The 24,038-nt window shown below is 38.1% G+C and overlaps 1 protein-coding gene across 10 annotated transcripts in view; it reads left to right on the forward strand.

Annotated features, from left to right (window-relative positions):
• Positions 1-23,084, forward strand: part of TOX3 (TOX high mobility group box family member 3) — a 452,205-nt gene extending 429,121 nt beyond the window's left edge. For 8 of the 10 annotated variants that reach the window (XM_039502927.1, XM_039502925.1, XM_039502928.1 and 5 more), the window contains 5 exons: positions 773-838; positions 14,273-14,542; positions 16,406-16,633; positions 18,448-18,528; positions 21,394-23,084. In XM_039502927.1, coding sequence (XP_039358861.1) covers positions 773-838; positions 14,273-14,542; positions 16,406-16,633; positions 18,448-18,528; positions 21,394-22,119 — 1,371 coding nt within the window. In that variant the 3' untranslated portion in view covers positions 22,120-23,084. The remainder of the gene's footprint in view (positions 1-772; positions 839-14,272; positions 14,543-16,405; positions 16,634-18,447; positions 18,529-21,393) is intronic. The other 2 variants (XM_039502921.1, XM_039502922.1) reach the window with 1 other exon arrangement.
• Positions 23,085-24,038: the final 954 nt, after the last annotated feature.

Consider the following 24,038-nt stretch of genomic DNA (forward strand, 5'->3'; position numbering starts at 1 on the left):
TATTTAGTCAGATTAGCAGTTTTCTAGGAGCTTCTGCTTAGTGTGGTGAAATTAAAATACAAGTTTACTGGTGATCTAGAAGAAAGCAAGTCATATTGTCAGTTTACAGTTTTATATAAATTCTTATTTTTTTAAATTAAACACTCCAGATAAGGTAAAAGCATGGAAAGATTGGATTTCCACAGAGCTTCAATAATTTAAAAAATTACAAATACACGTGCAGCAAATATTTCTTTGGATTTCTCCATTCTAGCTGAAAGCCCATTACAGCTTGCTGGCTTCATTGCAAACTTGAATGTTCCCATTAAGGTCATGATAAATAGCTAATGCTAAAAATAAATAAATAAATAAAAGCATCTCAGTGCTGAGCAGGCAGAAAGTCCAAATAATTCCATGGCCAGGAGTCATAACGTTCAGAATACGATCCCTCTCCTCTGATCTCACCCTGCCTGTGTATGTATTGAGCACAAGGAGTGATTAAACCAGAGAAAAAACGTTTAATAAAGTCTCAGGCTTTGGAGTAGAAGTAGGGAATTATGTGCCCAAGAAGTAGGGAATCCTGAACTGTTGTGATTTGTATGGATATATAGTTAACACTCCGCAACCAGTTCAGGCACAAATAATAGAATGTTTTTGACCACATCCTGCATACTTCCCCTTGGTGTTACCAGTTGGATTGTGTGACCAAAGTGACCAGGATTTGTCCTTTAATTTTGCATTTTTCATATTTTGTGATTCCCCACAAATAATGGCGTTGGCTGATCCCCTTCAGATCTGCTTATGGAAGAGACCCTCTGATTGGATCGCTTCTTCTCCACTGGACCCCCTCACCCCCCAGGTTAGCTACGCTTCTGCAGAATCACGTCCTTCATTTTCCAGGGCCCACTCTGGGGGAAGGAGTAGACACTGGAGGCTTGATACCATAGATCCCATTGATTGATTGGTGCAGGATTGGTTCCTGGTGGGCCAAGAGACCTCGGCAAGCATACACCTCATCCTCCCACCAGCCCCTCTGAGATTTTCTGAGGAGACTGTCAACCCAAACCCCGCTCCCTGCAATTCAGGTGGTGCTGAGGAAGCTGTACTCTAATGGAGCTGCCTTACTAGTTAGCTGATGATGAGTTGTGGGGTAGGTCCCATAGCCTGACCAAGGAGGAACTTTGCAGGGGGATTCGTGTGATGATTTCCTCCCCAGGACTGCCCCCCTGTGGGTTTTACTGTGGGAGAGCCAGCCCATGTTTTTAAGTGATTACATTTTTTCTCCCCTTTCTTCTTAAACCAAACTCTTCCCCTGCCCAGAAACACTGGGTAGCTTAAGGATCTTTAAAAAAAATAAAGAATGGTCATCATGCAGGTTTCCCAAAACTCCTTTATCTCTATCTGTTATTCAGATACATTCCCAATGGATCATCTTTATTCTGAAAATAGATAATGAAAACAGTACATCATATTTTATATTGAAAATGGGCACTTTATTAAACTGGTAAATATTTATTAATAATATTAGAATTCATCTTTAAATTAGACATTTCATGAATTACTTTGCCTGGGAGCTATAAGAACTTTATTACAGCAATAAAAAAATGTAAAGGAGGCATTTTGAGTATGAAATTTCATTTCGTGGTCAATTGAATTTACTATATCTGACAGAACTAAAGATGGGGCCATAAAATAATTATGATATTCATATACACTTACAGAACAATGCTCTTATGCAGTGATTTTGGGTAGTCTTACTTTAGTGCTTCATTAATAGTGTATGGCTAATTACAAAAGGAGATAGTTTCTAGATACTAAAAGACAAACAGTAGTTTCCTTTGCTGAATACGAACAGTTAAAATAATTTGAGATGCACCACATCAAGTTCATTGGTCGTTTTCTGAATTATTAGAGACCTTACTGTAAGTGATAGTTATTTTAGCTTGAGATAGACTTACCTTGTTGAAAAATCCAGTAGAATTTCACCTTGAAGAAATGTCATGAGATTTTAAATCACAAATGTTGAAAAAATAAAATGTGCTTGGACAGAATTATGATTAATACAGTGTGTCTTTGGCTTTGTTCTATGTACTACCTGACATGTTCACCTATAAACTTGAACGCAGAATCGCCAGAGGCATGGTTAAAAATAGGTTATGTCAAGGCTCTCCTATGTCTCCCTTAGGGCACAGAGTTGGCTAGCTACATCACAATACTTTTGCAGGCTCCTCAGATACTCCCCATAGGAGGACCAGAAAAATAATAAATAATACTTTACATTATATTATTGATTTATTATTACTTAGATTCTTCAGTTCATGCAAAGTGCAAGCAAGATGTTTATTACCAGAATAAATGTGGTCTAGCAGTTATTAAAAGATTGTATTGATGGATTAACAATTGTTCATGCTATTAAGAACAAGATAGTTTATGATGTATTGGGACTGATTTCCTACCCTGTCACATTGGTTTTGCTTTAGAAAAGAGTGACAATTTGTCACATTGCTGATTAGCTTCATTATTATTGGCAACAAGCGCAACACATTTATCTTACTTAAATGCATGCTATTACATTTAAAACCAGACAACAGCAACAAAAAAGGGGAGATAAAAGGAGCGCAGTATGATTAACAGTCACATTTTAATAATATGCAAATAAAATCATAGTATTCAAAAATGTATTAATGAAAAATTGAATGTTGATGCTTTTTTGACTTCAAAGAAACCCTTGATTTACATGATGCAGATACTAAACTTATAAATATCTGACTCAAAATAAGTAGAAATCAGTAGCAATATTCTGGCAAAAATCTTTTACACTGAGGCTCTGTTGTCTGTTTAGATGATCATCTGAAAAATTATTTTAATCTACAAAAGATGGCAATTCTATAAAACTACAACTTGTGCTCCTGAGGGTTCCTTTTTTTAACACCTCTCTATAATCTGCCCAGCCTGCTGAGTAGCATTGACATCAGTAGTACATCAATTTCAGAAAGTGGATTATTTTTACTAGACAGCTATTGTGACATATTGGGTCAGTCATAAATGAAAGATATTCATGCAAGCATGCAATACTTGTAATGAAGTCTCACTCTGACCTTCTGTATGATTGATTCTGTAATTTAGTTTTCTCAGGCAGTGCCTGAAATGAAATGAAATCATGTTGAACAAGTTTTGAATACCCACAGTGCACCAGGAGAAGAAAAATCTGCAGCCCCAGAGGCTTGAGAGAGAGCAGCTGAACGATTTATCTCCATGCTATTATAGCCTTTGCCAGCGTTCAACATTTCTTTCTTTCTCTCTTTTTTTTTCTTATTTGGCTTAAGTACTTAATTCTGCAGGTAGCTGTAAATGGGAAAATAAAATGCTGTTCAGATTTAAAATGACAGGACAGGAGTATGTGCAGGGGACTGATAAAATATCTTGAATAGAACTGACCTTTCATGTAGCTGAAAGTTACTGGGGGATTCATCCTCATAATTACCATATAGATTATTTTTATTTCTTTCCTGCAATGAAACATTTCAGAGAGCAGTAGTGCTGATTGAATGAAAATTGAACTTGTTAACATTCTTTTCAGCTTAGCCTGTTGTACATAACAGAAGGTTAGCTTTGATGAATTTCGAAATTCTCTTTCTGATATCCAAGAAACAGACAGTAAAGTAATTTTCTCTTTTCAGTCTGATTTTTTTATCCAAAAAAGTATAGATTTGACAAAAACAAACTGATAAATTTACATATATTGCTCGATATATTTTACTGACTGTTGGAGAAATTGTGTTTTCTGTTTGGTGAGGATTTGATCCTATTTGAGTTTTATGATTGTGACAATACCCTGATTACATTTAGGATCCTGCCCAGATACACTTAATTCATTTTGGAATAAACTCATCTTTAATTATGTTACAATTTAAATGTGGGACTGAGGTCAAAAATCAAAAAATCATGGTGGCTATAACTGAGATAATAAGAAGAGACTTTTAAATAAACAGTGAACCGATGTCATGGCCTTAAAGAATTTAGTTGCAATTTTTATCCTGTTAGAGGGTAGTAAATACACAAACTGAAGAAGGAAATATTATAAACATCTCAAAATAGTGGTGCTTTTTACTTAAAGATCTGAATCTTACTGTATTTAATCCCAAATTGCTAATTTAGTTTTTCAGTGACTAGATTAACTCAAAAAGCTAAAAAAACAAACAAACAAAAAACCTAGTTCAAATGGCAAAAAAGTCTTCATTTCAGGCAATTACTTTGCCACACATGACTGCATACCTCTAATTTATATCTTTAATTTTCATTTACAAAGAAACTTCCATGTAATCTCTTTTTTTAGTATTCGGTTTATAATTTTATATTTTGAGAGAAAGAAGTAGGTTTTCAATTAATACAGAATTATAGCTATGTTGTTTAATGTGTTACAGATAAAACAGTTATTTCATGGGTCATTAATGTGTTTAATGCCTGGAACGTTCTATTAAAACAAGCCCTTGTTATTGTTATGAACATGTTTATTGCCATCTTTAATAGGAAAAAATACAACTAATTCTGGAAGGTGATAATTATTCATTTATAGGAACAGTGGCTATTTCTCACCAGAAGAGATCTTTTACGTTCAGTGATTTGATTTTTTTCTCAAGAAACTGTGGGCCACTAAATTTCAGATTAAGATAAGCAGTATTAATCTGTTTTATACTTGAGTTGTACTTTAGGAATAGTAGTTTTTATAGTCACCCCTTTCAAGAAATACAATACCCACAGACATGATCTCAAAATAAATAATTTGCTGTTGACTAAGTGTAACTAAAAATAAGGGGTACTCTTAGGGACCAATCCTGCAAGAAGCTGCATGTCTTTGGCTCTCATTGAAGTCAGTGAGCGTTGTGTGTATTCAGCGCCTTTCAAAAGATGAAGTCAGTGAGCGTTGTGATGTATTCAGCGCCTTAGCACCTTGGAGGAGTAGACCCTTAATTCTCAGTTAAGGTGTCATAAACATATAGCTAAGGGTAGCATAAGATCCCTCTTTACCATGTAAAGGGTTAATTCCTCTTTTACCTGTAAAGGGTTAAGAAGCTCAGATAACCTGGTTGGCACCTGACCAAAAGGACCAATAAAGGGAGAAGATACTTTCCAATTTGTGGGGGGAGGTTTTTGTTTGTGTCTTTGTTTGGTTCTCTTGGAGTCAGCAAAGGAACCAGGGCAGGGTAAATACATCTCCCTAAGCCATATCTGGACTAAGCAGCTAGTATTGCAGAAATAGTAAGTAATGGCAAAGAAATGCATTAGATTATCTTTTGTTTTAGCTTGTGAATTTTCCCTGTGCTAAGAGGGAGGTTTATCCCTGTTTTTGTAACTTTAAAGTTTTGCCTAGAGGGGAAATCCTCTGTGTTTGGAATCTTTTTGTTACCCTGTAACGTTATCTTCCATCCTGATTTTACAGAGGTGATTCTTTTATCTATTTTTTTTAAATAAACTTCTTTTAAGAACCTGATTGTTTTTCAGTGTCCTAAAGACCCAGGGGGTTAGATCTGTGCTCACTTTGTAACCAATTGGTTAGGATATTATTCTCAAGCCTCCCCAGGAAAGGGGGTGTAAGGGCTTGGGGGGATATTTTGGGGGGAGGTAGGGCTCCAAGTGGCCCTCCCTGAATGTTTGTTTAAATTACTTGGTGGTGGCAGCGATCGAGGACAAGGTGGAACTTGTGCCTTGGGAAAGTTTTAACCTAAGCTGGTAAAAATAAGCTTAGGAGGTCTTCCATGCGGGTCCCCACATCTGTACCCCAGAGTTCAGAGAAGGAACCCAGACATAAGGCTTTGCAATACCATTGTGCACTGGAATCATGATAACTGGTTTTATACCTGCAGATTTGAGTTCAAAGCTCAGTTGAACAACTTTTGGGATTTCTAGAGATGGAAATAAACAGTATATATAGCCCACTCAATTTACAGTAACAATCCCGGCTACAGCAGACAACCGCTGCAGTTTGACACAATACTAAAGCAAATACAATCCTTCCCTATCTTGGTGATGGACTAAAACATCTAACTGGTCTTTTTAGACTCTAGTTTATTATGCTCTCAATGCCATTTTAATTTTGTATGTTTCAGTGTAGACAAAACAGTCTCTTTGCTATAAGACGTGTTTCCTCCTTCCTCTCCTCTTGATACAAATTTAACAAATCCAGGTACTAGTGAACTTGTTACAGTACAAACAAACAAAAACACCAAATGCATCAAAAAATGATGCAACTCAGAGCAAAATGGAAACTGCGTATATTGAAATGAGAATCCCCATTTATGATCCATTAGTCAACATGGACTCCTACCATATCATAGAAACCTTAGATTGAATTAAGTAGCAGCAGTATGATACAGATTGGCAGTATTTGCCTGAGACACCCATCCAGTGAGCTGGTGATGTTGCTCCTAGTAAATATTATGGGGTTTTGCTGAGTCACTGGTGCATGTGACTTATTATTACACCTTCCAGATATGTGAGGGGCTTTCTAGAAAGAGAGAGGAAGGATCTAGGTTGTGGTTGAGTACTGAAGAAGAAAAATTAATTATTTAGCATGAATATAGCAGGACTGCCTTTAGGCCCGCCAGGCTGAGACAATATTGTGATAGGCACTATAGGAATCTATAGAAAAGTCTGCAGTCTAGGAGCAGCCACGCCTCGGATGAGTTCTGTGGAGTGAAGGAGTGAGTAGAATTTGTTATCTTGTTAATTTCTGCGTTAATAGAACCAAGCTCCAAGACAGAAGTGGGATCTACACCAGTGGTTCTCAAACTTGGGCCACTGCTTGTTCAGGGAAAGCCCCTGGCAGGCCGGGCCAGTTTGTTTACCTGCCATGTCCGCAGGTTCAGCCAATCGCGGCTCCCACTGGCCGCGGTTCACTGCTCCAGGCCAATGGGGGCTGCAGAAAGCGATGAGGGATGTGCGGGCCGCCCTTCCTGCAGCCCCCATTGGCCTGGAGCAGCGAACCGTGGCCAGTGGGAGCTGTGATCGGCCGAACCTGCGGATGCGGCAGGTAAACAAACCGGTCCAGCCTACCAGGGGCTTTCCCTGAACAAGCGGCGGCCCAAGTTTGAGAACCACTGATCTACACCACGTACGGATTGCTTTTGAAATGTAGTTGGAAAAGGCAACTATCACATACAGTTTTAAGGTGTGGTTATTTTTTTTAATCTCTTTGCAAAAGTGGTATAAAAGAGGAAACTTGGAGAAAGTCTTGACTTAGATGATAAGCCACAGCAGACCCAGGCTGCAGACCAACAAGAACAACCAAGATAGTTCTAAGAATAGTAGCAAGCTCAGTGTGCAGCCCAACTCCAACAGCAGCAATTCCAGGAGCAAATGTTCCAGACACACCATTCAGGCTACCAATAGCCATCATCCTTTCTCTGTTCAAGATGGGACCAAATGATGGCCATGCCTGGTCACCTTTGAGCAGATGGATACTGCTGTTGCCTGGGAGTAGTCCTGGGCTGTCCATTTTGCTCCTTTCCAAGTTCTTTTCTGGCCTTTGGTAAGAACACTGCCACTGACGACCTTCATTGTCCCTGGCGGCCATCCTAGACTGGGTTAGGATCTTTGAGGAGAAGTACCAGCAGCATTTCTGGGGGAAGCTCTTTTCCTCAGGGTTGTGGCTGCACTCCTTCACCTAGCAACTAACCTACGAGGTGACTTGGTGTCTCAAGCCTGAATATTAGTCAATGGAAGAAATTATGGATTGGTTTTAGGCCGTCGGCTCAAGAGTTGCAGACTTGGGTGGACCCACATTAACTGTCTATGCTGGCGGAGGTTGTGCAGCACACATAAGACTACATGGAGAAGCTGAGCTACCAGAGGGACCACCACAGCTATGCTGCAGCCCAGGCCTGAAAGACAGTTCAGGAGCCAGACTCGGAAAACATCAGAGAAAACTGAACGGACCATAGGATTAGAAGTAGGGAGATAAAACACACCCTCTCCCAGACTGTAGGGAGAGCTGGCCACACCTCCTAACCCATGTTTTGTTTGTGAAGGGATGCATATACAAAAATTCTGTGGCATAAGCAGGTGTGACATGGAGATATGTGAGATCAGGCTGACAGAAAGGGACACTCACCTAGATTTAGGGGTGATCCAGCAGTTGCTCCTTTGTCTGCTCTTTGTGTGAGAAAGGAACTGAGATATATCCCAAACTTTCTCCCTTGCAGGCGTGTAATGATGGGGAGATATGTGGTCTTGCTGAGATCTCCAGGGGATGAACTGTGCCTGTATGAGTGGCTTTTTGACCTGAGAGACTTGTAGTGCACTTAGACCAAAAGATTTAAAACAGCCTAAGTGGTTTCAGGTAGCAGAACCTGTGCATGTCTCCTCTGTCCAGAGGAACTTCTAGATGTATCTTGCAGCCTTAATTCCCTGTGAATGGAAACGGTCATTTATCCTTTCCCGTTGTTGTGGGACAAGGCTAGGCAAACTTTCCTCTCTCCAGGGACATGAGACTGTGGCTCATGGCTGTGGAACAGGAGATGCTGGCAACCACAGCTGGGCTGGTTTTTTACTAATCTGTATATTTGAAAACATGAAAACTTCTTGAATTGTGGCAATACTGAGCAAAGCTTTGTGTTGTATTTCATAAAACAAGGATTGAATCTATGACAGATAAAAGCATCCTGTTAGTATGATTTTTTTTTGATGGACAAATTCAAATCTTATAAAACTTTGATAATGGATTGTGTTATCTATACTGCAGTTGTGGAGAGAGAGCATGGACGATTTCCTTCAGAGAGATGCTGACTTACAAAATCTGAGTAATTTACAGATAGGAACAACCGATGGTTTTGCTTTTTATATTGAAGTAAATTTATCAGTTGGTATATTACATCGGCTTATGTTATCTTGACAGTGACAAATCTGACTGGCAATAGAATGCATAATGTTTTTAGTCGACTTTCAAGGTGGTAGTTGGTATACCCACAGAGTAATTTGCAGACATAAGTGTAGGATCTGGAATACATACTTTTGTGGGGACATTTACCATAGCCTTCCTTAAAAAACTGACCCACCAAGTTCAGAGTTTGATCCTGGTCCTATATCTTTATATAGTCAAAATGTCTATTGGACTCAGTCCTGACAGTGTTTTTTCTGCAAGACTCCCACTGAAATTAAGTGGAAGTGTTGCCTAAATAAATTATTCTGGATTGGCCCCATTGATTTTAACATTATTTTTGAAGGTATCAGGACTTCAGGATTGCTCCATGATATTCAAAAGAGTAATTTTCTAGTGATTTGATCCTAAAATTCAGAATTGTATTTTTAAAATATCATATTAAATGTTCATGTAGGGTGAAATTCTCCTGCCTGCAGAAGACTAGTGCAATGCCATTACTCTGAAGTCACCGTCAAAATAGGGTTTAAATGGGACATAAACAGCATACAGGTTCATGCTAGCCTCTTGCCCCAGGTGAATTTCACTCTCTCTTCTATCAAGAGGAATGGTAAATTGTTTGCTTTAATTTCTGCTGGATGTTTTGTGAGTTTGATGTTACAAGAGCAACATCTAGCAGTGTCCTTGGTTGGAAGGAAAGGCCGTATAGTGCCAATTTTATCTGCATTGCAGATCATCTACTGAAGTCTGCAATATTGTGCTGGTGCACTGCAGTAGTTGCCTCAGTTCCTTGGTGAGGGAAGTGGGAGATGAACAATTCAAAAGGACAATCCTTTAAAAAAGGATGCTTACAGAAAAGACTATTAGATAGGTTGGCAAGGCAGGGAGCAGTCTGCTGTCTGGAGATCCTCTTGGTTCCTTTGATCTTGCCTTCTGTGTATCACATTACACTGAGGTAATAGTGCAGAGCTCTAGGACTATGAACAGTTAAATTAGTCACACATATATAATGGACACGAAGATTTGCTTGCGGATAGTTTGAGAGAGGAGAGTTTTGATGGTAAAACATTTTGGGCTAAATATTGGTTTGCCCCCAGCATGGGTGTTCTTGAAGGGGCAGGGTTTGCTGACTCCCTCACAACAGTGCTTTTGCACCGGACTTCACCGTAACTTTATCTTTAGTGCTCTTGAGGGATATTAAGCAGAGCTGAGTGAAACTTTGGGTATGTCTACACTACAATAAAACACACACAAATGGCCCATGTCTGCAGACTTGAGTTCCTGGGGTTTTCAGTCTGCAAGGAGTTCATACAAATCCTTTCCCTTTTTTATTTCAAATTCACATAAGTTTGCATCCCCTGAATTCTTATGATAGTCAAACCTGATTTAGCCTTCGTGCTACTGGACGCTTGTGTTTTGTCTCATTTCAGGTCAGAACCATGGAGTATTGCCCAATTTCAACCCAAAACCATAAATCAGATCAGGTTAACTCAAAACTTGATTCAGTTCATCTTAAAAGGTTCATGAATATTTTGGCAAACCTGATCTAAGTTTTGAAAGTTGTGCACATTTCAAATAAAAAACCACACCGAACCCCATGTACATTCATAATACGAAATTGGTAGAGCCCTGCAAATCTGTGGATATCCGCATCCGTGGATCATTTTTGCAGATTGCGGTTCGGATGCAGATACAAATTTTGTATCTGCGCAAGGCTCTAGAAATGGGCACATAGTATTATCTGTTATTTTGACTATTCAAAAAAGATGTATTCTGAATATGTGAGCTTTGCTGTTTCACTTGTCAGTGTTTCAAGTACTAATGGAATTAAAATTTCACATAGACACTGTGATCCAAACACTGATTATATTCTTTCCATGAATACTCCTGATATGTGAAAGTTTCTCATAGTTCTCTAGATAATGAAGGAAATATTACTGATTCTGTTGACTCTATACGGCTACCACTCTGAAGTCTATCGGAAGATAAGGAAACCACCATGTTTAAAATATTTGAGAATAAAATAAATAATTAAGGTATCTTGGTGGAAGTTTACATGATAATGGTGTCCTCAAGTTGATTTACAAGCTCAGAAGGAATTCACCAAGGCTGTGAACCAAAAAAATTAGGACTGTGTATATCCCATACCTTAATACTATCACATCAGACCATTATAAAAATACAAAAAGCTCTTCCACTTCCTTTTCTGAAATCTCCTCTGCATGCACAGTTATGTACAGTATTCTACTGAAATTCACAATGACGTATATCCACAAAATCATAATTGCATTCATACTCCATTCATCATGCTATTTAAATACATATATTAGGGAATATAACTTTGAATATAAATGCAGAAAATGTATTGCTGATGGTTGTCACATGACAATAGAAACTATTTTTTTTTACCAAATCAGAATATAAGAACCAGAACCTTTAAAATATTTTCTTTTTCATATCAGATTTTCTATTTGATGCCAGTTAGCCATTTCCAGTTATGAAATATTACTTACTTTCCAGTTTGTGTTTTTGCTTAAATTTTTATTGAGGCAAAACAGGGAAGGGAATAATAAAGAAATACAAAGAGGGAAAAAAAGAGAACCCCCCCCTCTCCCACACAAACATCTCAAAAGAAGGAACAGTTAACAATTCATGGGCTTGTATATAAAATTAAATTCTGAGTCAATGCAAAGTCAAGAGCATTTAGTTTCAATAAAATCATAGACTCAACCAAAATGACAAGACTTAGAGTAAATCATTTGTAACCCAGGGCTTCGTATTCTGCTGCTTTGGTATAAAGACTGTGAAAGATGGTTTTGTGTAACAGCAAGGAAGCGAGGGAAAACTAGTCTTTTAGAGGTAGAATACTTCCTAGAAACTGCTTTGTGCATGACCCACAAAGAAAGCGAATTCTGATTATCTCCACCTTTGTTTTAACAGCAATTTTTTCTTAATGCAGTAAACCAGAGTCTGTAAAGCAAAAGGACTGAATTAATATACAGAAAGTGATATCCCTTAAAAAAGTCTTGGAATGACTTCCAGATGCCACTGCCAATATAATTCTAAATCAGAGTGACCCTATAGTTAGTGGTAGTAAATTTCACTGAAAGGTGCCCTGAAGCAAATAGGCATTTCAACTAATCAGTCTGATGGTTTAAACATTTCTATATCAAGTACTTCATTTTTGGCCCACACATTCATTTCTAAGGAACTAGGCTCCTTTTCTTGGAGGTGGGAGATGATAAAAGCATTTGAGAAAGAAGAAGAGAAATGAAGCCCAGCAGGGATGAGCAGCCCAGCTGGCAGCAGCTCATAGACCATGGGAAATTTGGGGGAGCTCTTGGCGGGTTCTGAGATCCCAGCATGTTGGATCTGTACCTTGAATTTGGAGGGTTAGTGCATCTGTGTTGGACCCCAGTGAAGTACTTCTACTAGATATGGTTGAGTGTTTTGTGTGACAGATAGCCTTGCTCTCCCACAGCCTGGTGTTCTCTGGCACTGGAAACATCCATGATCCCATAGCTGTGTGCTAGACCATTCTGCAAATTGAAGGAGGCTTCACAGTGGGTATCAGCACAAAAACAAGAGAACCCTAGATTCAGTGTTAATATAGAAGGGGCACTTATTTGGTGCTCTAAGGGAAGTGAGAGATGCTGGGAAATCTTGTTTCCAACAGATGAGGAGGATGGAAAGTTGAATGAACATCACCTTCCACTACCAACCCTTGCACCACTTTGGGCCAGATTTTCACACCTTGGAACTTTCAGGAAATGGTTTTCCCATAATATGAATATTTTTGAGACTTTGAAATTTTTTCCTAACTTGAAATGGAACAAAATATCAAAATCGTAAAAAATAAATAAATAAATAAAATTGTGCACAAAAATGTTTTGGTTCAGGTCCATTGAAATGTTTCATTTTGGTAACTTTTAAATTAAAAAAAGTTGACATGAAATGTTTTGACCATTTCTGAAACTTTTTTGCACATTTTCTTTTTTAGTCAGGTGGTTTGTTGAATATGAACCTGTTTCATAAACACGACTGGTTTGGGTGAATTGACTTTAAAAAAAAGAAAAGAAAAAATGCTTTGTTGAAAATTCCTGACCAGCTCTAGTCAGACTCTGTGGAGGCAATTCTGAAGGAGTTCAGCCTTATTTAGGCACTTAAACTCCAGATTGTCAAATTAGTTCAGCACTTACCAGGTCCTACTGAGATGCTTCTGGCCAGTTTTTCAAGTAAGCTCAGCACCCAGCAGGGAAGTTGGGGATGGACTGTAAATTGAGCACTTCATGAATCTGCAGTTTGCTGAGGTTCAACTGTATTTCTTTAAGTATTCCTTCATGTGCAACTAATTATGGTATAGGTTATTAGCACTGAAAGAATGTTCAGAATCTAATTTACTTCTTGCATTTCCCTCTGTTTGAACAATATAGATTAGGCAGATTTCTGAATCAATTTGTGAGATTTTTATTCTCTCCATTTACTAAGTGTGGTCTATAAATGAGCATTTTTTTTCTTTCATTTTTAAATATTCTTTTATGGAATATTGATCTTCTTTATATACTTACAAATAATAAAACCTAGTTCTGCATAGACAGATTCAAGTTCATTTTACATTCAAGATCTCTATTGTTATTTATAAACATGCTAGCTACTGTACAGATTTATAAGAAAGCAGTCCTGGCCCTCAAGAGTTTTTGATATGTAAAGACAAAAAACCCACAAACGATGGGAGTCAGAGACACACTATGCAAGAAAAATAAGACTGATGATTAGGATGTAGTTTGTTAGTTCCATGTGTACTTAGTTATTTGGTTTTTATTTTTATCTGTGTATATTTACTTTTTTGTAGGCTACCTGCAGAATGTTTTTTTTAGCAGTGATTTGAATTATTTGAACTGTGCACTAGCATGCTGCAATGTCTGAGTTCCAGACTCTACAGGTTCTTTGCTTAAAATAACTTGGATTCCACTTCAGTCTGAATTATTTTTTTACCTATGTTGGTAAATAAGAACTATGTAACAACTGAGTTGCCATTCAGTAGAGGAAAATGTTTTTGTTTTTTTTTTCATTTTGTTTACTTGGTGTACTTGGTGTGGATAGCAGCAATTTGTGTCTAGTCGGTTTCAGTGTTCCCCCTGCACAGTCAGTGTTTTCCCCTTGTTGTTTGTGTTGGTAATCTGCACAGCAACAACAACAGGTGGAAAACATTTTAAAGACTAGGGAAATATGATTGTAATGCCACAATAATGGGTAGGGGGATTCTGGGGAAGGTGTTATACCTCAAGCTGCTTTTAACTCATATTTTAAACTGACTAGATTTCAAGTTGACAGTGTCAACTAAATAAGACTGTTAAAATGATCCATAAGATTATTTTATGATCACTGCTAAATATTTGCTCTTTCCATGCTTTTTAGGATCATAGCCACTCACAAGTTTCACAGTATCGCCAGGATCATTCTTTGATTATGAGATCGATTGTTCATATGACTGATGCTGCTCGTTCAGGAATTATGCCTCCTAGTCAGTTAACCACCATTAACCAGTCTCAGCTAAGTGCACAGCTGGGACTAAATTTAGGAGGCACTAGCTTGCCACATACTTCTCCTTCACCTCCTGCAAGTAAATCAGCAACTCCTTCCCCATCCAGCTCTATAAATGAAGAGGATGCAGATGAATCAAACAGAGTAAGTTATAGTATGTGTTTTAATAGATATGACTAGTTATAATATAGTTTTGAATACGTAGCAGTAGAACTGCTGACTTCACTGCAATGTGGCCAGGTAAAATATACAAGTATTTCAGTAGTGGAGTATATGATTGTGGCAATATTCATAAGCTCTGGGTGACTTCTTTACTTAGTAAAATTATATTTGCTTATTTGCTACAGAGCTAGAGGGAACACACACTGCTATCACTCTCCAACTCCACCACTTCCTGTGGGTTGATGGGTGGAGAAGCAGTGAACTGATGGATCCATGTAGTCATCAATTCCCTGCCAAGGATCCTCCCCAAACCTCCCTGAGGCTGGCACACAGGAGACCCTCCTGGGGACCCCTCCAAGAGTCACAGAGGGGGCTTCTTACAACATAAATGTGCTCCTTGCATTCTACCCCATTCTGCTGTTCTAGAGATACTCTGTGGCAGCAGAGGGATATGGTGAAGAAAAGACTTTCTCCATAATAGTCCTGTGACACCTTGTAGACTAACAGATGTATTGCAGCATAAGCTTTCGTGAGTGAATACCCACTTTGTCAGACACATGCATCTGACGAAGTGGGTATTCACCCACGAAAGCTCATGCGCCAATATGTCTGTTGGTCTATAAGGTGCCACAGGACTCTTTGCTGCTTTTACAGATCCAGACTAACACGGCTACCCCTCTGATACTTTTCTCCATAATATTACTTTGGTATATGACGACCCTATCCTGCAGAGCTTTCACTTGCACAGTTCCCATTGGTTTCATCAGGAGATCTGCCTGGGTAGTACATGCAACCCTAACCCTTAAGTAAATTCTCATTGCTCAAATATTTGTATTAATTTCAGTTGATCTGACCAGAATAATTCCTTTGCTAACAGGTCTATTTAAATCTCAGTGGAAATGAACTCCAGGCATACTAAAACTTTCATAAAAAGGGAAAGGTCAACCTTTATTTCTAGCAAAATGCATGTATATTTTAATATATGACACTAAAGAATGTTAAAATGTCAAAACAGTTATAAGATAGCGTAAACTGACTGATCACATCTATAAAATCTGAAATTTGTCATAAAGAAATAGGCCTATACATGCATATATGCCTAAGCAGCAAGGAGTCCTGTGGCACCTTATAGACTAACAGATGTATTGGAGCATGAGCTTTCGTGGGTAAATACCCACTACGTCAGATGCATGCTCCAATATGTCTGTTAGTCTATAAGGTGCCACAGGACTCTTTGCTGCTTTTACAGATCCAGACTAACAAGGGTACCCCTCTGATACTTGATATATGCCTAAGATATCCTCCTAAAATCACTAACGAGCTATATTATGCACACTTCTGAAGAATGACTCCACTATTGCTCTGTAGCCAGAGGAAAGTATTCGTAACCCCTGGTCCAAGTGGGAGTTAACAGGCTTAGCCAAGGGACCAGGAGGTGCCCCTAAGCTTCTTATTTTTGAGTTTCTGTTGCTGAAATCTATTCTTTCATGGAGAATGCACAAAATCTGTAATGTATCCTGTATTAATTTTTATAGAAATTATATCCAGGACATGCTCTTCCCATCTAAAACTTAAGGGACTGAGTCTGCAACCCTTAGTCATGTTGAATAGTTATTACACACACATTTAGTTCCATTAAGGCCAATGGGATTAAACGCCTGAGTTAATTCTACTTAGCAGGAGTAAGGGTTGCACAACAGGATTCTAAAACATTACCTGTCCATTAATCTTATTAATTTGTTGTTTAATAGAACTTCTGAGGATTTTTCATACACATTTTATCTTCCTAACTATATTTCAAGTGAATATACCATGTAGGCAATGATTTCTGTTGCTGTTTCTTAGGCTACTGGAGAAAAAAGAGCTGCTCCAGATTCTGGCAAGAAGCCCAAGACTCCAAAGAAGAAGAAAAAGAAAGATCCCAATGAACCACAAAAGCCAGTGTCAGCATATGCTCTATTCTTCCGGGACACACAGGCTGCAATTAAAGGGCAGAACCCTAATGCTACATTTGGAGAGGTTTCAAAAATAGTAGCATCTATGTGGGACAGTTTAGGAGAAGAACAAAAACAGGTAATAAAGAATAGACTGCAGTTATGCAATAGTATATTGTGAGAAGTAAAATGACAAGCAAATAGCAGGAACTAGATTGCCAGCTAGTGTATATCAATGTTGCTCCACTGAGCTATGCTGATTTACATTTCCTGAGGAGCTGACCGCAAAACAGCATGTTGTTATAGGAGTCTGACGATGGTATCGAACTTCGGTGTCCTATCAATTCATGTAGATAACTCTGTTGCCATCAAGTCCAGTCTTTACAGGTCAGTTTGGAGAAAGCTTGGGTGATGGCATCCCAATACCCTGTTATATATAATTAAATAATATATTGTTACGCTTTTTTTCTTTTTACTTTACTCAAAATTTAGACTAGAAGGGAAGGTGCAACAGATTTGCCATTTCCTTTGGTCTCTTTATGAACCTTTGTTTCAACGATTGTTGGTTTCAAACCTTTGAAGCCAACCCTGTGTGCCTCATTATATCAGCCTAGTGTTTGAAATTTTATTCATAGCTCATTTTAAAACTTAGTACAGTAGAATGAGTTTTCAGAGATTAGTGTTCCCTTCTTAGGGGTTGTATTCCTCTCCATATCCACATAACTCCTACGCATGAATTGAGAAAATAATAGAGTCCTTGAGGGTCTGTTCTCCTGTTGATAGTTCTCCTGTTGATACTTCTGCGCAACCCCCATTATTGTTAATGGAAGTTATGTTTGCATGTTGATAGAAGAATAGACCCCTTAGTGATAAGCAGAACAATGTGAAGAAGGGAGAGGCATACTTATTAGCCTCTTGTTACAAAGCACCTGCTACCATGTAAAGTGGCTGATTCACTTGGTTTTGGTTTAATGGTGACTGCTCTAGTTTTCATTGGTTGGTGAAGTTAAAATCCCCGATCCTAAAGTATATTTTGTCTCTCAGTTCTGAGATCTCCAGTCACCCCTTAAGTGCCCTAATTTGGAAAACAGTTTTGTGGCAAGCTATGAACGGTTCTTGTTTTGGACACACCGTGTATGATTTCTTTGGAAGATTTTCAGCCTGCTAAATGTTAGCAGTTTAAAGGTGATTTTTTTCCATATATTGAAAGTGAGATACACAAAAATACAGATGGCTCAGCTTTGGCTTAACTCTGTTTCCATTAAAGTCAGTGAGAATTGAGTTAGGTCAACTTTGTACACTTTTCAAAATCCGACCCTTAATAGAGTGTGATGTTTTTCTACATCTTCATCCATACTGCCTAAAAAAAAATCTTCACTCCCTGGAGATTTTCACTAGTTTTTCAGACTTAATTTCATTCTCTTCTCTTCTACCAGCAGTTGAAATTGCACTCCTGCCATATCTCCCTGATAACTGGGGTCTTAGTACAGTATTAGTTCCTAGAGAGGTGAGACAAGCCTGGAAATCACATCATGGAGAAGGAAACATCTTGCTGAAAGAAATGTCATACCTAATAGTACTGACCACCAGCTAAGACCATTCACTATAGCAATTTGTAGCAGCCATAGAACAATAATATGATTAGTGATAACAAGGATTACCAAAGGAAAACATTTGGTGGTTAAAATCCAAACAGGTAGGCAGTAAGCTACAGGAGTAGATAGTGTACAGTGTAAGGTAATGTGATTTTCAGTGTAAGGCTAGTTGTCAACATTTTAAGAGAAGAAAAATCATATAATTGGGTGGGTGGGTGGAGGGTGTATAGACTGAAAAGCAGGACTATATCTTTAATTTCCTTGCATGTATACAAGCATGACCCTATTGGGGCAAGTGGTGTTTTATGGTGAAAAATGAATAAGCTGAAGTTGGTGTTAATTGTGGTGTCTTTAACAGGTATATAAAAGGAAAACAGAAGCTGCCAAAAAAGAATACCTAAAGGCACTTGCTGCCTATAGAGCTAGTCTTGTTTCTAAGGTAAGCCTGATGGTGACTTCAATCAAATGTAAGGTAGAGTTTGCCAATGGTTATTTAAATGTGAATTTTGTCATGTGATTAAAAATAAATCTAGAATCCCAGAGTTCCTTTAATATAGCCCTGAAACATTTTGTATAACAGCTCAAATGACATTATGTGCTTAGTTCTTGCACAAAATTTTTTCATAGTCCTAAAATCACAGTAATAAATATCAGACAATAATTATGCAAACACACCTTGTCTCTGGGTTATTTTTAGAAGTAAAATAATACATGTCACTATGGTGAGTGGCAGTTTTTAAAAGTAGAATTTGGTCATTAGAAATGTATTGACTTTTAAATACTCAGATTTACAAGCTATTTGCAGAATTTTCCAAGTTCCCACTTTTTAAGAAGACACAGACTATATTGCATATGGGGCAAGGTGGAAGATGAGCTGTGATGAAGCCTGTGTATTTCTTGCTGTTGAAAGACAGAAATACACTGTGGCTATGAATTTAGAAAGTACCTGCAAATGGACAACCAGGATCCATACTGAGTACTTTAGAAGAAATACAATCATAAAATCCAACTTGCAATATGAGGAAAGTCAGCCTATAGCAGTCTTATGTAAGAAGTAGCCTTTTAATTGGCATTCTTAGATTGGTTCTACTCCTTTCACATTTGAACATAAGCAAGAGATATATGCATGCATCCAACTAAAATATCTATGGAAGAATTACTAGATACAATTAATAGTCTGCTTACATGTCTCATGGATTAATTACAAAAGAATCCCTAACTCCAACAATAAAACATAAGGAAACAGTACAAGAAAATGATGAAAACCAGCTTTCCAGATCACTTATATGAATAGCACAAGAGAAAGTGTTGAGCATTTCATATAAGAGCAACTAAAATGATTAGGGGTTTAGAGAGGGTCCCATATGAGGAAAGATTAAAGAGGCTAGGACTCTTCAGTTTGGAAAAGAGAAGACTAAGGGGGGACATGATAGAGGTATATAAAATCATGAGTGATGTTGAGAAAGTGGATAAGGAAAAGTTATTTACTTATTCCCATAATACAAGAACTAGGGGTCACCAAATGAAATTAATAGGCAGCAGGTTTAAAACAAATAAAAGGAAGTTCTTCTTCACGCAGCGCACAGTCAACTTGTGGAACTCCTTACCTGAGGAGGTTGTGAAGGCTAGGACTATAACAATGTTTAAAAGGGGACTGGATAAATTCATGGTGGCTAAGTCCATAAATGGCTATTAGCCAGGATGGGTAAAAATGGTGTCCCTAGCCTCTGTTCGTCAGAGGATGGAGATGGATGGCAGGAGAGAGATCACTTGATCATTGCCTGTTAGGTTCACTCCCTCTGGGGCACCTGGCATTGGCCACTGTCGGTAGACAGATACTGGGCTAGATGCACCTTTGGTCTGACCTGGTACAGCCTTTCTTATGTTCTTATGTTCTTATAATTCAGATTACAAATATCAAAACAACACCAGTAGTTGAAAACTTTGAGCTATATCTGAAGTTATATTGTCCGCAGGATATGGCTCTTTATTATCTCAAGGGTTTGTAAAATGAGGCCACTAAGTCACTTGGACACTTTTGAAAATGTTACCCAATCCTCTTTTCAAAAGCACCAAGGATGCTTAGGAGCCAAAGTATCATTGTCTTTCAAAGACAGTGGGACTTATTATTAGTTGTTTGTATTGCTGTAGTGGCTAGGAGCTCTAGTTATGGACCAGAATCCCATTGTACTAGGTACTTTACAAACACAGAACAAAAAGATGGTCCCTATCCTAAGGGGCTTATAATCTACATACAAGACAAGAGAACAGATGGATATAGACAGACAGGGAAGTACACAGAAACAATGAGACACTATTGGTCAACATAACAGGCCTGGATTGTTAAATATATTTAGGTGCTTAAAGATGCAGATAGGCACTGACTGGCATTTTCAAAAATGCTTAGGTGCCTAACTCTCATTGAAATCCCTTTAGACTTTAATCATCTGTAAAGAACTCCGACTTGGTACACTAATGACAATAAATCGTTGAGAACCATACTCTACAAGTCAGTTAAAGAGGTTTTGTCCTTCAGTGCTGTGTCATCATGTAATTCCATTCACATCCGTCACAGGAAAGTTTTGTGGAAAACAAATATGCAAGTATGCAACGTATTGTGCCATGATGGCCCTGTGGGTATTTATCTTAAAGCCGCTGGGCCAAATTCAGGTCTTCCCCCATGCAATCCCATTGACTTTAGCAGGATTGCAAGGGTTCAGGGAGAGCAGAATTTAGCTTTCTGTTAGAATCAGAACTTTAGTTGCTTGTGATACCAGCTAGAGTGGTGTATTAATGCAGGATGGAATGAATCTGAGCCCTAATGGTCTCTTCTCCCTGCTAATTGATATTTTCCAGAAAAAAAAAACCTCTCTTTCCTTGGCAGCTTCTGGATTTTCTCTTCACCTCAACAGCATCCCTTTTTGTCCCTGTAAAAATGTGAGGTCCCTTAAATTGATCTGGGTAACTCTTAGCCAGGATCCCTGCCGGCTCTCTATCTTGTACAGATTTAATTTAAAAGGGAAGAAATAAGAAATGAGACAATAGATCTCTTGAAACTGCTGTTCAATAAAGGAAATCAGCTGTATTGTGCAAACTCTAAGAAGTGTTGTGACTCATATCTGCTGCATGAACCACTATAACAACTGTAAGACTGCTTAGGATGAATTCTCTTTCCTACTTCATGTTAGGCTGTTTACATTAACAGTATATGAGGGCAGAAAGGGACTTCATATAATTTGTGAGCCTGATAATAATGCCCTTCTCTGTACCAATATCAGCTCTTGAATGTCTCTTTTAAATGCAGGCGGCTGCAGAATCAGCTGAAGCCCAGACAATACGGTCTGTTCAGCAAACGTTGGCGTCCACTAATTTGTCATCCTCCCTTCTGCTGAATACTCCTCTCTCTCAACATGCAACAGTGTCTGCATCTCCTCAGACTCTCCAACAGTCCCTTCCCAGGGCAATCGCTCCAAAACCTTTAACCATGAGACTGCCAATGAATCAGATTGTAGCTTCTGTTACCATTGCACCAAACATGCCAGCAAACATTGCAGCCCCATTGATAAGCTCTATGGGAACAAATATGGTCGCAACACCATCTTCATCGCAAGTAAGCCCTTCAATGCAAACCCAACAACATCAGATGCAACAGCTACAGCAGCAACAGATGCAGCAAATGCAGCAGCAGCAACTACATCAGCATCAAATGCATCAGCAAATCCAACAACAAATGCAACAGCAGCATTTTCAGCACCACATGCAGCAACATTTGCAGCAGCAGCAGCATCTTCACCAGCAACTTAATCAGCAGCAAATGCAACAGCAGCTGCAACAGATACAGATTCAGCAAATGCAGCAGCAGCAAATGCAACACATGCAACACCAGTCCCAGCCTTCTCCTCAGCAGAATTCCCCTGTAGCCTCACAGATGACCTCACCCATCCCTGCCATTGGGAGCCCTCAGCCAGCATCTCAGCAGCACCAGTCACAAACACAGACTCAAGTATTATCGCAGGTTAGTATTTTCTGAAGATAAATGTTCTTGCAACATTGTTTTGCATTTATCAAGGGGGTAGGGGTAAACCATATTTGGCTGAAAACTGTAAATTGTTGATGGTAGTTATGCAGAGATGCATAACAGATCAAACGATCCTCTAAAGTGTCTATTAGATAGGCAATAAAGAACTACAATGTAGCTGTGTATCATCTTTTAGCTGACTATAAATCGTTTTGTTAAAAAAAAAAATTAAAAAAATAAAAGCTGGGCTCCTTTTCATGTGATGGCCTTTTTAATTTATTTAAGCTTTACCTACAATATGTGAATCAAATGGCCTAATAAATACTTGGATGTTATGACTGCAAAATGGCCTTTCAGAGTTATATAATGTAACCTTTCTTTCTCTAAAAGTGAGTAATGCACTTCAAGGCAGTTTAAACTCATGAAACCCTTAAAAGCACAGTTGTAACAACCTGTAAAATAATGATTGGATTTCATACAATCATACTTGTATGACATGAGTAGTTGATGGCATTTTTTGTCATGAAAATAATGTAAATCAGATTTTTGCCAAAGCTCTTATTTTTTTTCTTTCCTACACGTCTTCAGAAAAACAAATGCAAGCGACTAAACTTAAATGGTTGACCCGTCCTTTCACTTTGATTTCTCCAAATAAACCTACCATACTTTGTAACAAAATATATATCAACCGTTACCCTATTATGTTAATTCCAGTTACAAAACAAATGTGAATATTATATTCTGTGTTTAAGTGATGAGTTTCAGATTTAATACACTGTATTTTTAAAAGGGAAATGCACTTAAATAAAACGGTTATTACAAAAACTGAGATTAAAAAATGCAAGAGGTTTTAATATGCTGTAATACCAGTAGAATATATAAAAGAAGCTCCACATCTGAATAATCAATGTAAATATTTTCTTTAAAAGTTGTAAGTTTTCATATCATGTGTTGTAAAGTTTTCATAAATGAGGCTTTAATGTAAACATTGGTAACATGAACTATTAATTGCTACATTGCTTATTGTGTTTTTAAGCTGTTTTATACTTTTTTATGAGTTATGATAGCAGCAATTAAGTTGTTTGTATTTTGCTTATCTAAAATAAATGCTTTTATCTTGCTATAGAATAAACACATTTCAGTAAAACCAGTGGAGTGGATGTGTTTGATGCAACAACCAAAAGAAAGTGTTCACTTTTAATAGTACTGTCTTTAAAAACTTACTTATTCTCCCTTCAGATTTTTATTTTCTCAAATTACCCTGTGTAACTAGGTACTGTGCAAAAATTTGCTGGTATTGTATACGATCAGTTCTGGTATATGTACAAGTGCCCTCGTTAAAACATGTGAAGAACAGCATATGACTTGTTTAGAGTCTCAGGCAGTGTATAGAGGGTGGGATTATAAAACTTTCACAATACACGGATGTTGCATAATATCAAAGGCACTACTTGAGGAGACAAGGTAGCAGAATCGGGCAGACTAGTAGTATTTCAAAATGGTCTCAGTCAAAATTCTGGATTTAAAAACCCCCTGAACTTCATTGCCACAGACCCATAGTTCTGTAACAGGCTGATTCAAAACCCTGGATATAAATACCCTGAACTTTGTGATTCAGACTCATCTCTATTTCTTATTTGCATATTTTAGCATATGAGCACTGAGTGATATATAGGGGTAAAAAACATAAGCATGTCACATGGCAGGTTTGGAATCTTCCTCTACTGTAGTGTCAAGATGCTGGTGCTTTTTATACATTCTTATTCTTGAGAAGGAAAAGAACTCTTTTTTTCTTTCTCTGATTTCTTTCCCCGTAATAGCTGCACTATGAGTGCACTGTGACCACTATCCCCAGTTGTCTTGCATGATTAATTACAGCATCTGTCCTGTCAGAAACTATAATGAAGAGGTCTTGATAAAAATTGCAAATT

This window comes from Mauremys reevesii, linkage group 16 (genome assembly GCF_016161935.1).
Source record: "Mauremys reevesii isolate NIE-2019 linkage group 16, ASM1616193v1, whole genome shotgun sequence".
NCBI classification, from domain to species: Eukaryota; Metazoa; Chordata; order Testudines; family Geoemydidae; genus Mauremys; species Mauremys reevesii.